Raw genomic sequence first — 17,991 nt, 5'->3', positions numbered from 1 at the left:
CCACTCTTTTATCTGTGTGGTGCCCATTGCTTCGTTCCCGAAGGCCTGTTGAATCTTGCGGATCGTTTCCACTTGGGAATCGCCAAGCTTTACACAAAATTTGATGCAGTAGCGTTGTTCAAGTTTTTCCGTCATTTTGTCAAAAACGAAAATCCGACGGCGCTCACTTACACTTCCTCACTCATCGGCGGTCTGTCGGCGACTGACAGCTTCTGCAGGCGGGAAAATATTCATGCATACGGATTAGGATCGCCTTCATACGTGCACCAAACCACGCCACACTGTCAGCAGTCGTGGCTAATCTGATAATGGAGGAGCTGGAAAGTAACTTGTTCAAACAGGATGAGGACTGGTTACCGCTTTTTTGGTTCAGGTATGTGGACGATACTTCATTTGTTTACGCACGAAAAATTAAGGTTGGATACTTTTTGAACACACCTCGTATACATATATATATATATATATATATATATATATATATATATATCTTCATATATATATATATATATTTATATATATCCACACACACACACACACACACACACACACACACACACACACACTGTAATGTAAAGTGATCATTGAGGTTTGATAACCTACGACAGAGTGAGTAGCTGTTCAATGTTGGTTCTTCGGCCCGGAAACATTCACAACTCTTGGTGGGTGAACCAACACTCAGGAAACAGAGTCCTCTCATGGAGGGATGAATCGTTGGATTGTAGTGTTGGTGTGCATGGGAACTTGAAAGCAATATTGTGTTTGCCAAATGTATGTATGTGCAGATGTTGAAGCGACATTGTTGTTCTCTTGAACTTGGAAGTACGCAAGTTCAAATCCACAGTGCCATTCCTGTGTAGCGCGCATTAGCAAAGCATTTTGTTCATGTACATTCCAAAGATCTGAAATGATAATCCAAGCTGAGTCCCGAATCTTTCAGTGTGTCTTGGGAGTGGCCAGTGGGAATGAGCAGCACGCAAGGCTCAGAGAATGAGTGGTAAAAAGTGTTTCAGCGACGTAACCACTTCAGTAAAGGAGTATAAAACATGACAGCATAAAAGGTACAGCTTGGGTTTTTAAAAAAACTTGGGATCGAAGCCATAACGAATTTTTTTTTGTAAGAGAGGTTAAGCTTGACATGAATATAGGTAAGGATTGGGTCATGAGAGAGTGAAGTGAAAATCAAGCTGATGAAATAATTGAGGAAGATATGAATGGGACATGGCACTGCGGGTGAGATGTGACAAACAAAATAATGAAAGATGAAGGTGGGACTGTGAAGTTGAAGTGAGGAACAGAGTTGGAGGTGTGAATAAGACGTGACGTGAGGTTTGGATGGAAAGAAGGGGGTAAGAGGCATTCAAATGCCAGTGATGTGTCGTAGCCAAGTCGTGGAATGTCTGTTTGGAAATGATTATATCAACACCAATATATGGTGTAGGAAGTTAGGTATTGGTGATGGTAGGAGGGATGTGGAGTTGAAGGTAGAGGGATCTTTACATAGGGCATGAGCGTGGATGAGTACAGGTAGAGATGGGAGAGATGTTAACATGATATGAAAAAGGGAGATAATGTTTCTGTAATCTCTACACTTGTCGTCGTTTATGGTAATGCTGTGATTAGAGGGAGGTCGAGAGAAGTGTGGAAGAAGGTACCAATGAGTGTGAAAGAGAGTAAGAGAAAGGTGGGTGTGGAAGGAAGGAAGACATAATAGCGTGGAAGGCTAGAGGTGAATGTAAAAAGAGATCAAAGTAAAGGTGAGTGTGAAAGGAAGGTGTTAAAAAGGTAGAGGTGAAAGAGAAAGGTAGAGGTGAGTGTGGGAGGTTATAGGTTGAAGTGAGTGCAAAAGAGTTTGAGGTAAAGGTGAGTATGGAAGGGAGGTAGAGAGGTGAGCCTGCACTAATAGAGAGGGCGGACATTGCTGGCGTTCTTTGCATTCCACGCGTGGAGGCCACACAAAAAGTGCTTTTCCTCAGTGCAGAGCACATTCAGGCAAACACGGTTCCACAAAACCGGTACAAAAACCCCCCACATCCATACCTCCTGTGAAACCCAGGAGTTTCTTAGAACGTTGCAACATGTCAGAGATGTTCCGACTTGTGCTCACAAAGGTGGAGGCAGCTCGAGGTAAGCATTCATATTAAATTAATAACTCAAGTAACTCATGAGGCCGATAGGAAATTATTTGATGTGTCGTAAACAAGTGACACTTTGTACGACATAAATTTCTGATCTGATCTGAAGGACGACTGCTAATGCATCCTCATGGAGCAGTCGTCATGGTTATTGATCAATAAAGACCACGGTATAATAAATAAACGAGAAGGGCATTCGATAGAGCGCATACCTCTGCCACGCAATGACTGATCCACGAGAACATATTGGGCCCAATACATTTTTGAAATATCATGCTATATATCATTTTGGCCATATATCTCAATGCTGAACAATCACTTTAAAAATTATTGGAACCGGATCTTCACCAAAATCGAATTCATTCGTCCATGTCACACTTCCAACCTGCCCTCAAAATTTCATACAAATCCGTCCACAACTTTTTGAGCTATCCTGTACACAAACAGACAAACAAACAAACAAGAAAAAGACCTCATGCAGAGCAAGATACTTGCAAAAACCACCCCTCTCCAAAGGATGCCATGGATACATCAAATCGTCCATTTCATCAAGATTAACATTGACAATCTTAATCAAAGCTTCGGTCAATCGGATGAAAATTGATTATTTTTCAGATTGAAATTGATGATTTTAGAAGTTTGACCTTGAGTTGACCTTTCCCCTTTTGATCTCAACAATAGCTTGTTTCCAAATTCAGTGATGCACGATGCAATTGCTGCTTAATTTTCAGGTTAATCAGATGAAAATTGATGATTTTTCAGATTAAATTAGATTTTAGAAGTTTGACCTTGCATTAACCTTTGACCTTTTGACCTCAAAAATAGTTTTTCCCAATTCAGTAATGCACTATGAAATTGCTGTTCAATTTTCAAGTCAATCGGAAGAGAAATGACGATTTTAGAAATTTGACCTCAAGATGACCTTTGACCTTACCCTCAAAATCAATAGGCTTCTCAGTTGAGACTACTTCTACAACTTGGTAAAGTTTCATGATGATCGGTTTGGAATTGTGATCTTTAAGCGATAAACAGACAAACAGACAGAACAAGCCGGTAGGCGGCGCTGGGTCGCCGAGCATGGAAACTATAAGATATTGAGCAAAATGGATGTCATATAGCAGATAGGGAATCACCTTAAGATTATGCATCTCAAATCTCATCCAGTTCCATCTACTGATACCGACTCGGTATCCATTTGAATGAAAAGTACCGAAAATGCAGTTTGAAATCGGAAATCCCCAAAGTTCGAGGGGGTGCTGTGGATGAACAAAGATCTAAATCGAAAATCCGGCTTGATCGTTTATGCACAATGTATTCCAGACGATTAGTGTGAATTTTCATGACCATCCGACCATAACCCTAGGAGGAGTAGCATTTGGCGCGAAGGCACCTCCAGCTCTCGCATATTATCGATTTTTGCACGAATTGACCTTTGACCCCTGACCTAAGTGAAATCGGTCAATATGTCCTGAGGAAAAGTTGTAGTACTCATTGAGTACCATGAACCTGCAAAGTTTCATTCGTATCAATGCACTCACATGGTCGCTCGGGGGCCTTCAATTTTCGCCAATTTTCGCGCATACCCTAATTGTAGGGGGCGCTGCGGGTAAAGTATTCCATATATCACAAAAACCAGAATATATTTGATGGAGCATCACGTGTAGATCATTCGTGCCAAATTTCATAATCCTACGTGGGATAATGGCTTTCGGAATTGATTTTGCGTGAACGGTACTGATTTTGAAGGTTTTTCGGTTGTTGCTAGGGAACCAAAGCGTCCCTAACAACCATCACAATTTCCAAATCACTAGGTCATAAGATGTACCTACCACCCGAGTTTGGTCAAAATCCACCCACGTTTACTACCAATTATGCTGATGACAAACGAACAAACATCCAAACAAACAGACAGAATTACTGACAATAGGGTCACTTATTTTGGCGACCCAATAACAAAATCTACTGACCAATATACTTGAAAAATCTTCGATTTTGCAAGTAAAAAACAAACAAACAAACAAGAAGAAGACGTCATGCAGAGCACGATACTTAAAAAATCCAGAAAACAAATTTGGCCTTGACAATAATTGGTGCTTGAATTAAATGATGAAATAGGCAAATTCTCTTCAAATTTCAAGTCAATCGGATGAAAATGGAGGATTTTAGAAATACCACCATAGTTGTTGACCTTGGACCTATGTTGACTTTTTGGTGGATGTGGACCTCAAAAATAATTGCTGGTTGAATTAAGTGACCAAATATAGAACTCCTCTTCAAATTTCAAGTTAATCGGATGAAAATTGAGGATTTTAGAAACCTCACCTTAGTCGTTGACCTTTTGGCCAATGACCTAAAAATTAATTGGTGGTTGAATTCAGTGACCTGATATGAAAATCCTGTTCAAATTTCTAGTCAATCAGATGAATATTGAGGATTTTAGAAATTTGACAATTTTGTTGACCTTTGGTCAATGTTGATTAACCCTTTGACCTCAAAAACAATAGGCTTCTTGCTTATAACAAACTCGACTACGTGGTGAAGTTTCATGAAGATTGGTTTAAAATATCGTGACCTGCAGGTGATTGACAAACAAACAGACAGAATAACAAAACTTACTGACTAATATACTTGAAAAATCTTCGATTTTGCAAGCAACAAACAGAGACAGGGGTAAAAACAAAGCCTTCTTCACCTTCAGTGGCGGAGGTAACTGGAATGGCACTTGGTAGAGCACAACTCTCTACCAGGCTGACCAGTTTACATTTTGTATCCCACTGATAGGTTAGATCTACATCCAGACCTTAACCAAAATTTAATTGGCCTGTTCTTGTCACCTCCACAACTCATCCACCAAGTTTTGTCCGAATCTGTCAATAACGTTTTGAGATATCGTGCTATGTATCGTTTTTAGCCCTTTCAATCAATGGGATATATAACTCAATCGATATATATATATATATATATATATATATATATATATATATATATATATATATATATCTTAAAGAAAGACCCACCCACATCTCTCACCTGCGAATGGAGGGAATTGCCACTCAGCTCTCACCAAATCAACTAAACCCAGGTGGCGAGGATTATAATAATTATATAAATAATTTGACACCTCCCATGCTTTTCCAGCCGAAGAAGCTGCATAAAGCAACCAAGAAGACCTGCGCAAGGAAGGCGCATTTCTGTTTCAAAACCTTCCCAGAGTTCTTCCACAGCTATGAAGACATTCACAAATTGTACAAACAAGAGAATCCGAATGCTGCACACCCCCTCAGCTGCCAGACCAGTTTCATCACTTTTTGGCGAATTATTAGCGACAGTGCAGACAGCAATGCATACCAAATGAGGCTCCCAAGCATGTACCACGTGCAAATGTCGAAAGCAGTCAATATATAAATGATAAAGAAAGACCCACTCACATCTCCATCTGTCACCTGTGAATAGAGAGAATAGTCAATCAGCTCTCACCTAATCAACTAAACCCAGGTGGCTAGGATGATATATATATATATATATATATATATATATATATATATATATATATATATATATATATATATATATATATATATATATATATATATATATATATATATATATATATGAGGAATTTCATGCAGAATAGCCAGCCTTTTATGTAACTTACAAAGGACGATGTGCTCATGCAATAAGGCAGAGCCAAGTTCACCAAGTTTCATCAAATCTCCTTGTTTTTGGTACCGTGTGACACTAGATGGAAGTTTGTACTCGTCTGACCATTGGGAAAATAACTCGACTATCTACTGCAGGAGGTCTACATATTACGTATGTAAAAGTGGTGGAGTTTTCGACTCCCAATTCCTCATTCAAAAAATGAAGTCACCACCACCAAATGGTATATCGCCGTCCACCTGGACTGTGCTGACATTGTGAAAAAAATCTCCCAACCTCTTCTTCGTTTTCTTGCCGTCATCCCCAAATTATTTTCCATTATTTCTCTCTCATATCATGGGGGAGGGTGGTGGGGGTTATTGATCGGCTGCATTACTCAGGAACAGAGGTAGACAAAATAATAATAAGAATTCATGAAATATCATGAAACTCAATTCGGTAAGCTCTCCGGATTCGCAAGAGGTGATCAAGTGCTCAGGTAGGTCTCCGGAAAGCTCGAGGCGGTAGAGGGCGACACAGAGGAGTGCCGACTTGGCAGCGCAAGCCGGCGTGGAGGAATGCTGGAACAAAATGGGAGGAAAAAAAGTGTTTTCTATCACGTGCATTGCCTTGCTAAGGACTATCGCACAAAGGTGAAGTCGATTTGCAAACAACAAAGAGCAACAACCGGTCCTGGACACCGGCTGCAGACAGAAGATTACAACCGAGAGAAGAGACAGGTAAAGAGATCACCACCGAAGAAGCCACTGTTAAACCGTGACATGGGTTCGCAGGTGTGCAACAACCCCGGACCGAATATGGCTAGTTGTCGATATAGCTCGCAGGGGTGTCTGCAGCCAAGGTGTAGTCGGCGTCATTGGCCACCTGTGTTTGCATCAATTATATAAAATTGACGTCATAATTGACATGAACAATGAACAGTGGGTATTCCTTGTGCAAATATAACCAAACATCAAAAATATATCTAAAACTAGACGCAGTATAAATAAATCTATAGATGTGTATATGATGTAAGTTGGAGTAGAAGGTTATGGTAGACTTGTTGAGCCGGGGTACATGAAGTGACAAACACAAAGTAAGGGATTCAAGGATCCGCTGCAGAGAGGTGGGGATGGAGGAGGGAAGAGAGAGAGAGAGAGGCGTGGCTGAGTCGAGACGTAGCTGCAAAAGGAGTGAAAGCGAAGAGTTCCCCAGCCTGTCCAGCCACGGCCCGATAGAGAGAGAGAGAGAGAGAGAGAGAGAGACCAGAGAGAGACCAGAGGATTTGGTCGAGAGTTCCGCAGATAGGGACACGACACACGACACGACACAAGACAGACATTGGGCATCTGCGGTTTCCTTGCGGACAGGACTTAAGATACAAAAAAAAGGAAACACGAGCAAGAGAGCGCTGGGCATCTGCTGGAGAAAGGGAAATGCCGCGAATCTGAAGACGTTGTGAACGCAGTTGACGTGGACGAAGAGTTAGAGGTCGTGTCGAAAGAAGAAGACGTAGAAGAGGGAGACGACGAGGGTCCCGGCTCCGGGCCGGCTCTCATGGCTCTCCCCGAGGAACTCCGGAGCCTCGTGCTGTGCGCACTCTTCCTCACGGTATTGATGTGCGCGCCGCACGGAGCCCGTGCCTTGACGTGCCTCTGCGATGAGACGACCTGCGAGGAGCCCCGTGGCTGTGTGGGAGGCACGGTGCTCGACGTGTGCCATTGCTGCCGCGTGTGTGCCAAGCAGAGGAACGAAACGTGCGGCGGCATGTACGACCTGCACGGCACTTGCGACCGCGGCCTACGCTGCGTGCCTCCGGCTCCCGCGAAGAGATTTTTCGGCTTCGAGCCTGGGTACTGCGAGGGTGCGTATGGGGGATGTTCCTTCATCTTTTATTTTTACCCGCTCTCTAGGTGCACCGTGTGCGTTAGCTGCTTCCCGCCACACGGTGCTGTGTGCTCGAGCCCTTTCTTGTCGACATAATCATGCAACATGCCTACAAACCGTGGTTTTGGCCTTTATATTGTGCACGCAACACAAACTTTGTTGTGCCATGATGTGGTTGCCTGCATCCCAGTTGTTGGGGTTCCCCACGCGGTGATTTGGCAATCCATGGATTTCTCATGTCGGTGAGCCCATGAAGGGGTCAACTTCATTTGACCACGTGCTGTCACTTGCCTACACGATACATGTTATGGATTGGGGGAGACGTCAAAACGTGCACGTGCATTCGTAGACTTGTAAACATGGGTTCGATATGTGGTTCTGGCTCAGCGCGGGATTCTTCATGTGGTGTTTGCGGTGCTTGCTCAGAGCCGGCTCCGTTGAGTGTTGGTCCTGGCTCGGAGCCGGCTCCATCACTTGGTCCTGGCTCGGAGCCAGCTCCATCATATGGTGCTGGCTCACTGTGGGTCCTCCACGTGGGACTGAATCTGTGTTCAGTCCGTTGTGTGGTCCTGGATCGGTGTCGGGCCCTTTGTGTGGGTCCAGACCAGCACCGGGTCAATCACCTGGTCTTGCGTTAGCACCGGGTCTCTTGCTGGGCTTGCATCAGCACTCCGCTTGTCAGATCCTCTTGCATCAGCACCGGGTCCATTGTATACTGCTTTCACACCATCAGGTCCATCACACTGCCCTGGCATAGCTCCAGGTCATTCGCATGGTCCAGGTATAGCAGTAGGTCCTTCCTGTGGTTACAGGCACACATTTGGTTCTTTGCTTGGTCACTGCCTCACATGAATCCTTCACTTGGTCACTGCTTCGCATGGATCCTTCACTTGGTCACTGCCTTGCATGGATCCTTTGCATGGATCCTTCACTTGGTCACTGCCTCGCACTGGATCCTTCGCTTGGTCACTGCCAAACACTGGATCTGGATCCTTTGCTTGGTCACCGCCTCGCACTGAATCCTTCGCTTGGAAACTTCCTCTCACTGGATCCTTCGCTTGGTAACTGCCTCTCACTAGATCCTTCACTTGGTAACTGCCTCTCACTGAATCCTTCGCTTGGTAACTGCCTCTCACTGAATCCTTCGCTTGGTTAACTGCCTCGCACTGGATCCTTCGCTTGGTAACTGCCTCACACTGGATCCTTCGCTTGGTAACTGCCTCGCACTGAATCCTTTGCTTGATCACTGCCTCACACTGAATCCTTCACTTGGTCACACCTCGCACTGAATCCTTCGCTTGGTCACACCTCGCACTGAATCCTTCGCTTGGTCCCAGCCTCACGCCAGACTCGTGGCTTCATCCTGGCCTCACACTAGATCTTTCTCTTCATCTCATTCTTGCACTACATCCTTTTCTTCATTCCGTTCTCGCGCTTCATACTTCGCTGAATCCCAACCTCATGCCGGATCCTTTGCTCGGTCCCATTGTCACACCAGATCTTTTGGTTGGTCCCTTTCTCATGTTGCATCCTTTGCGTGGTTCTGGATTTGCACCAGCTTTATTTGCAAGATCCTGCCTCACCCTCAGGTCTATCAGGTCGTGGTGGTGCTTGGCAAATCCCTTCACGCATGGTTGGTGCAGCTTGTGGGTCCCGCGGCATGTTGTACGTGCGCCTTGTTGGTCTGGGTTGAGATCTTTCATGGTAGATTGTATACAGCACCAAAAAATATTTGACACAGAAAGTTTTGTTGCTAAAATTCCTTTGCAATCAGGCTTTGACTATTTATGGTTGAGGCAATCTGCAGATTGCTTTGCAAAGGTGTTATCGCTGGATTTGCTGGCGTCACTCTCATGGGGAGGAATATGGATCATTAGGTTTTTCTTCAACTCCTCTCACTGGGCATTTGTCCCTCCCTAATCTGGCCCCATAATTCATGCATCATGATGCACCAGTGTTGATCATTCAGGGATGTCCACTTGAAGCTGATCAAAATTTTGAATTCGCTGTGTGTCCATCTCTATCCGTAAGATGAAACTTTCCAAACTGCTGCTGGCACGTGAAGATGAAAATTTTCCAGGGAATGGAAGTTGAAAAGCAAGAGGGCAACATCAAATGCCTGGCGGGTGTGTGTGTGCCTCCCCCGACCCAACGCCCCCGTTGTTTACGCGCTGAGAATCTTGTGAGTTGCACGTGAACACATTCTGTTTGGGCCATCCCGAGTAGCGGGATGGGCTGAGATGCAGCCGACGCCAGGGCCAAGTGAAAATGCCCAAAAGGTCGGCAATGTTTACCACAAACCCCTCGGGTGATCGCCGAGACTGCCAAGTTTAGCCTCACCCGACATGGCAACCACCCAGCTGCTTGTAGCGGACCCTGGGAGGGCTCTAGCAGAATTAGGCCCAAACTGTTTCCTTTGCTTATGACACAGCTCACAGCTGGCAGTTCGTTTCCTGTGGCTGTCTGTATGTTCCCCAGTAACCCAGACGCATTCTGCTGCTTTGTGTACAACTCGCATGCACGCTTGATACACCTGCACGTGGCTCAACAGCGGAGTTTTGAGTGAGTGCACCATCTAAACGTTGGATGGTTAGTAGGGTTAGGGTTAAGGTTAGGGTTGATGCGATGATCGGGCCCAAAACGATATATATATAGCACAATATCTCAAAAAGGTTATGGATGGATTCACACAAAACTTGGTGGGCAGGTTGGAAGTGCCACTAGAAAAGGATTGTTTCAATTTTGGTGAAGATCCGAATCCAGATCTGAAAATGAGAATTATTTAATTTTTAACTGATTCTTCACCTCTGAGAGACGGGGCTAAAAACGATATTGCGTGATATCTCAAAAAGTTGTGCACGGATTCGGATGAAATTTGATGGACATGTTGGGTGTGTGACAACAAAAACGATTCTCCATCACATAACCTCTGTCCACCTTTGGTGTTTGCTCTTTTTTTGTCTGTCTTTCTGTTTCTCTGTGGTCAGGATATCTCAAGAGGTTGTTGACGGATTCAGACGAAATTTGGTGCGCAGGTTGGGTGTGCAACAAAGACGAACTGATTAGATTTTGGGGAAGATCTGGATCGGGATCTGGCTACTAGAATTTTTTTACAGTGATTCTTCCCCATTGAGAGGTAGGGCCAAAAATTATGTATATAGCACGATATCTCAAAAAGTTGTGGACGGGTTATGACAAAACTCGGTGGATGAACTCGTCCACCTCGTTTTGTCTTTGGTGACGAGAGCAAGACGATTGGATTTTAGTTCAGGTCTCGATCCGGCCTGTCAGTGTGATACAGAAGTTAAACTGTTCAGCAAGGCAGAGGTATGAGCTCTACCTAGTGTCGTTCTCGTTTGTCTTAATTTACATCTTGTAGCAGGTTGTGGCTTTCATCTCAAAACTTCTGATTCTTTGTTTACTTTTTATGTCTTGGTCTGATGGTACATTTAATAGCATTGGAACCTGCATTTGGGTGGGTGGAGAATGAATTCCTGGAATCCACAGATTCCACTACTATTCCCCATGGGCACTTCCTGGCCACTAGAGCTGTTATATTGGGCAACTGTTTGAGTGGCAAGACTTCACACAACACTACACCAACGGGATAGGGAGCAGAGGTATGTGAGCCCCTCGGTGCCCTCGCGGGAGCCTCATGCGTGAGACCCCAAGCACCTTACCGAGCCGCTGGAACCAATCCAGCATTCCAAACGTTTTTTGTCTCCCGAACGCAGCACTCCTGGTTCCTGAAGCGTGCCGTGCTGCTCCCTTCACCGCCTGAGTTTCCCACACTCTGCCGGCTTCTCATAGTTTGGAGGCGAAGTGCTACTTGTGCATTTTAGTGAGCAGCACAGTCTTTTCTTCGTCCGGCTGTTTATCGCACATTTATGCTCCTATTGCACCTACTCCATGTTCCGCTTCCACGTAGCCATATCCTTTAGAACATTAGCCATTAGCTTAAGAACATTAAGAACTATGTCCTCAAGAACAGCACCATCTCAATGCCACCTTGGAATTAGGGTATTACTTCATCGCATTTGGTTCTGTTCTTTGACTTGTGTTACTTTATTGCTCTGAAGACACACTCGATGCACTGGATCATGGAAATGTATTTCAGAACTCGCAGCTAAAGTTTAATTATATCTGGATGCTCAATAGGAACAAGATTATAACCATGACAGATTGCAGGCCTGTCAGTAGCTGATGCTTGGGTGTTTTTGCCTTTCGGTGGGCAGATGTTTCTAGGTATTACTTCGCTGAATCCGGGCAAAAGTCACGTGTTCTTTCTTAATACGAGAACAGCACGCATTCGTGATCTGCCCGTCTAAAGTGTTTGTGTTTTTGTTTTTTTTTGACATTGCAGGAGTGCAGATGTCATTTTGTTTAAAGGTTTTCTTTGGTCTTCCTGGAGGTCTGTGCTCTCAGCATGCAGTCAGGTCAGTAGAAATGGGAGCCAAAGGCCAATCTTGGTACTTCTGCTCAAGCTGGTCTCTTGTTCAAGGTGGTTGGAGTTTGAACTGCTGTTTATACACTGTGTTATGATGGGCACGTGAGCGAGGAAATGCTTCTGAAAAGTGGGCTTTAAATAATGACCATAATCTGAGTACGAAGACACACATTGGTAGAAAATTGAGTGTTTATACAATGAGTTTGGTGGTTTCATTACTTGGCGAAATTTTTTTTTTGCCCAGTATGTTGGTTAAGTGATTCTTCACCAATGTTAGGGTTATGGTTAGTAGGGTTAGGGTTAGGGTTAGTAGGGTTAGGGTTAGGGTTGATGCGATGATCGGGCCCAAAACGATATATAGCACAATATCTCAAAAGGTTATGGATGGATTCACACAAAACTTGGTGGGCAGGTTGGAAGTGCCACGAGAAAAGGATTCTTTCAATTTTGGTGAAGATCCAAATCCAGATCTGAAAATGAGAATTATTTAATTTTTAACTGATTCTTCACCTGTGAGAGACGGGGCTAAAAACGATATTGCATGATATCTCAAAAAGTTGTGCACGGATTCGGATGAAATTTGATGGACATGTTGGGTGTGTGACGAGAATTAATTGGTTCAACTTTGGTGAAGATCTGAATTTGGATCCGAGAATTTTTGAAGTGATTCTTCACCATTTGAGAGTGGGGCCAAAAACTGTGTATGGCATGATATCTCTCAAAGTTGTGGACGCCTTGTAACAAAACGAGGTGGAACAGTTGGTTAGGTGACAAGAGCATGCCAATTCGATTTTGGTTAATGTCCGGATTCAGATCCGACCTATTCGTGGGATATAAAATTTAAACTGTTCAGCCTGGCAGAGGTATGTTCTCTATGGAGTGCCGTTCTGTTTCGCCAACTGTCGCTCTATGAGAGATATATTTTTATTTTTATTTTCATTCTTCTTCTTCTTGCGTGTGGCAGCTCAGCTGCTGGGGTAGCTATCATTTCTTGGAAGCGCGACTGTGTCGCTGATGCAGTTCCCCTCTACCATTACACACTGGTACTCATTTCGCCGACCTCAGAAGGATGACAGGCTGAGTCAACCCCCTGGTGTATTAATTCAGCGGCCAACAGGGTTTGAACTCAGGACCCGAGGATCCCAAGCTGCCACCCTAACCACTGAGCCAACACCAGGCTCGTTTTTTACCCTCCTGGCTCCTAGCCCTCCTAGCTACTTTTACCCTCCTAGCTTCTCCTAGCTACTTGGGACAGGGGTCTTTCAAAACTATCTGTCGGCCGTGCTCTTGCTCACCTAAGAGTTGTACGACTGAACTCCTACGGGGTATGTTCGCAATTCGAACTTGTTTTCATGAGCATTTCAACTAGTTTGTCTTGCCCTGGACATTCAGGCCTGACTTGTCTTTTCTCACTTGGACAAAAAAAACAACCTAGTCCTCAAGTTCTCATTTTCAGTAAAATTATTTTTGTTCATGATAAATGGGCAAAATCACTGGAGAAATCTATTTTTTGGAAAAACATATAACTTCACCAATTCATTCCTGCTCTTCATTTTTGGGACTGATTTTCCACTCTACCAGCCTGATTTCCTTGTACACTCCAAATGACATGGGTAGGTGCATGGGCAGGCTGGGACAAGTATGTGTGTGCACGCAGCAAACAGGTCAAAGGAATGTCTCACACCTGTCCGCTCAAAGAGTCTGACACTCTACACAGACCTCCTCTCATTCCCTTTCCCTTTGCACTTAACCTTCAGTGCTATTGAGAGTGCACTTCATGAAGAGAACACCAGAAGGATGTGGGGTTTCCCATATCGTCTTATTTACATTCCCCATCACACCTGCTGCCCTCCTTTGTGCTGGAGATGAGTTTTTTGTATTTCTGTTTTTTGCTCCCTTTTGGTAGTTTTGTAGCACCAAGAAGAATGAGATATCATGGTGAGATGTTGGAGCATCAAAAGCATTGTAAATGTAACATATTGATGACGAAATTTGAAACGTGTGATGGCAAAGGTGTTCTCAGAGGAAACATTTCAGCTTCTCCTCGCTACTTGTCCAGGAATGCTGTGAAAGGTATGTATGTATATTATATATATATATATATATATATATATATATATATATATATATATATATATATATATATATATATGTTATATACCATAAAAAACACAGTTGGTGTGTATTTGTTTGTGCGATGTCTGTCCCCCTTCAAAAGGACGATTCGATTTAAGAAGGGTTTTAAAGGCCAATCTTTAAACATGACTGTGTGTTCACTATATTCTCTTTTTCAGGATAAAATAAACTTGAAACATTTTCCATTGAAGAGTAGTTACGTCTCTTATTTTGGAAATGTAGATGGTGACTTGCAACCAGGCCTCAATGGCGGTGTACAGAAGAGTTTAAAAAAATAAAAATACAAGGTGCAGGGAGGTGAAATTTGCTGTACATGATGTGTAACACGTGCAGAGCAAAACGAGTGTTCATTTACAGACATGCAATGTCTAATAAAGAAGAAAAAATCATGCCTGAGACTAGGCCAAGGCTTCATGCTTTGGCACCCTCGTGAGGCTTTGCCATGAAAATGAAAGTTTCCAGAAGATAAAGAAAATAGGGTAACATTTGAACATGTGTTTTAAAATAATGCTTTTTCTTGCGACAAAACATGTTTACCACACTCCGCCGGAGTGAGCTTTTTGGACATATATATATATATATATATATATATATATATATACACTCAACAGCTTAAATGCAGTGATGTGCAATCACAGCTTCAGCAGCATCTCAATGCCACCTTGGAACAATTGGATCTACCTACCACCAACGCCGAAGGGGGATAGGCCATTTTACAAAACATAACCTTCAGGGCAGCTACTGATGTTCTCAGTTTCGTTAAGCGGAGTCACAAAGACTGGTTTGACGAGAACGTCTCCTAGATCAAAAGTTTACTTATCTCCATGCATGCAGCTCATCTTCGCTGAATTGGTGACAGAGGCTCAGTGAGTAAACACTCCTCTTACCTGCAACTTGGGAGACTAGCACAATCAAGACTAACGTTCCATGAAAGACAGCTGGTGGCAGCAAGAGCATAAGAAATCCAGGAGGCGGTGATACAAAGAATCTCATGTGCTTCCATGCTGGTCGAAAGACAGTCTCTGGACCATCTTCTCGCGGTATCGCCACACTCAGTAGCTCAGACGGGCCAGCACCTAATCACAGATCCAAGTAAGATCCTGGAGCGCTATGCGGAACACTTTAATGGTGTCCTAAATTGTCCATCCTCCATCTCGGATGCAGCCATTGACTCTCTCCCTCAGCGGCCTATATTAGGAGACCTTGCCTGCCCTCTGACTAAAATAGAAGTCAACAGAGCTCTCAAAGAGATTTCATCTGGAAAGACCCCTGGTGACGATGGTGATGGTATCCTTTCCGTGGTTTTCAAATTTGGTGGTGCCAACCTCCTCACCCAACTGACCCAACTCTACGTTACCATGTGGAGTGAGGAGTCAGTACCCCAGGTCTTCAAAGATGTCACGATTGTTCCCCTGTACAAGTGCAAAGGTGATAGGTCGTGTGTCGACAACTACCATGGCGTGGCCCTACTATCTATTGCTGGGAAAATACTTGCCCGCATCATTCTTAATCGCATGTCATCAACAATTGCCAACAACATCACCCCAGAAAGCCAGTGTGGCTTTCGTGCTGGATGTGGCATGACTGAAATGATGTTCTCCACTCGTCAACTCCAGGAAAAGAGTAGAGAACAATATTGCGACTTGTACGTGGTCTTTGTCGAGCTTACGAAAGTGTTTGATCTGGTCATTAGAGAAGGCCTGTAGAAGGTACTGTACAAAGTCGGCTGTTCCGCTAAGTTGGTTAACAGCACCAGATCCCTCCATGATGACATGGATGCTCAGGTGAGTGACAGTGGATGCACTTCTGAGCCATTTCCTGTTACTATCGCCACAAATCAAGGCTGTGTCCTTGCTCCCCTATTATTAGCATTGTTTTCCTCTATGCTTTATGATGCTTTTGAAGATTGCACCCAGGGAGTGATGATCCAATTTCCCACTGATGGAAGAGTTTTTTTTATTTGAAGCATCTGAAGGCCAAGTCTAGAATCACTGAAATGTTGCTCTGTGATCTACTTTTCGCCGATGACTGCGCACTCTTCAGTCGTAATCTCGAAGACATGCAATTTATTGTCAACTCCTTCGTGCAATCTGCTCATCGCTATAGCCTTATGATTAGCCTCAAAAAGACTGAGGCGATGCTTCAGTCGAGACCCCAAGGTACATATTCTGTCCCAGATCTTCCCATCGATGACAAGTCACTCAAAGTTGTAGGTAAGTTGTGTTACCTCGGAGGTATCCTCTCGCAAAATGCAATGATTGATGACGAAGTAACATCAATACTTGGTAAAGCATGTGTGTCTTTTGGAAGATTGACGCATCGCCTTTGGCATGAACGTGGCATTCGCCTGGACACCAAGATCAGTGTCTATCGCGCCGTTGTCCCATCAACATTTCTGTATAGCTGCGAATCTTGGACACCCTATTGTCGTCATATCAAATGCCTTGATCAATTCCATGTGTAATGCTTTTGTAAGATTCCTGGCATCACCTGGTGAGACAGAATACCTAACACCTCAATCCTAGATCGCTGTCACATCCAACTAATTGAGTATTTCCCGATGCAAGCCCAGCTTCGCTGGTCAGGACACCTCATATGTATGGAAGACCATAGAATCCCGAAAGCGCTCTTCTACGGCCAACGTAAATTTGGTAAACGGTCACACGGTGGAGAAAGGAAGCGTTATAAGAATGTCCTTAAGTCTACACTCAAGTATTGTGCCATTCCAGTCGCCACCTGGGAACATCAGGCCACAAACCGGTCAGCTTGGCGTAACATTTGCCGCAAAGGCCTGGACCACTTTGAATGTGAGAGACTTGCTATCAAGACAGCAGAGGCAAGAAAGGAAAATCTGCCAATGTCCACCTCCAAAAGGAGCAACCTGTACCTGCGATGTTTGTAGAAGACGCTGTGACATCAGTGTCTACTGCAAATATATTTTACCGTATGTTTGTCATTCGAGTCCCGCATTGGACTACATTACCATCGCACAACGCACAATACTTGGTGAGCACTCCAACGAATGGGAGAGATTCATCGAAAGCAACGAGTCACACCATCATACTTTCGCACACGCACACACGTATATATTATTCGGGATATGTTTCCCTTTTTTGTTTTAAACGTTCACTTACCCGTCCTGTTGACAAAGTGAAAGGTGTAGCTCTGATGGAGGGCACATCACAGTAATGACAGCACCGACAGAGCCAACCGCCAATAACCTCAAGACCATAATAAGCCCAAGTGTTCCTTTCAAGCAATGGGGTAAAATCGGTGAAGATAAAGTACAGTACTGTGCAAAAGTTTGGATTGTTTTCACTTTTGTCGTGCTATTTCCCATTAAACATTTGTGGGAAGTTCAAAGTGTGCAACATAGGGAGATGATGAAAATTTCTGAGAAACTTAATTTAATATCCCAGTTACTTTTAAAGATCCACAGAATCAGAAAATCATGTTTGGTTATGATTATTAGAAATGGCTTCACTTAACAATTAATTATTGTTCTTTTCTATTATGATTGGCCTCACCCCTCCCATGACATCATCTCAACTTCAGGTTCATACATGTATGGTCTGACAGCAGCTTCAACAGAATGATTTTGACTATCGTCATAGTCTGGGGATTCTTGATCAGAAAGGTATTCGTCAAATTCACTTTCTGATGAGTCTGAAGCGAGCTGGGCAGCCATTATCCATTGTGTACTGACAATATTTCCCTCAATTACATAATGGCAATTGATCTGGAATTTTT

General features: G+C 43.8%; 1 protein-coding gene across 3 annotated transcripts in view; it reads left to right on the top strand.

Moving 5' to 3' along the window:
• The first annotated feature begins 6,976 nt into the window (after window positions 1-6,976).
• CRIM1 (cysteine rich transmembrane BMP regulator 1) overlaps window positions 6,977-17,991 on the top strand; it is a 43,800-nt gene continuing 32,785 nt past the window's right edge. For 2 of the 3 annotated variants that reach the window (XM_085862545.1, XM_085862537.1), the window contains exon 1: window positions 6,977-7,635. In XM_085862545.1, coding sequence (XP_085718671.1) covers window positions 7,329-7,635 — 307 coding nt within the window. In that variant the 5' untranslated portion in view covers window positions 6,977-7,328. The remainder of the gene's footprint in view (window positions 7,636-17,991) is intronic. The other variant, XM_085862527.1, reaches the window with a different exon arrangement.

The sequence above is a fragment of the Eptatretus burgeri genome, chromosome 2, assembly GCF_056783735.1.
Source record: "Eptatretus burgeri isolate ZD-2024b chromosome 2, Ebu_testis_v1, whole genome shotgun sequence".
Lineage (NCBI taxonomy): Eukaryota > Metazoa > Chordata > Myxini > Myxiniformes > Myxinidae > Eptatretus > Eptatretus burgeri.
Note: the sequence above shows the minus strand (reverse complement) of the source record. Positions and strands in the feature narration are given on the sequence as shown.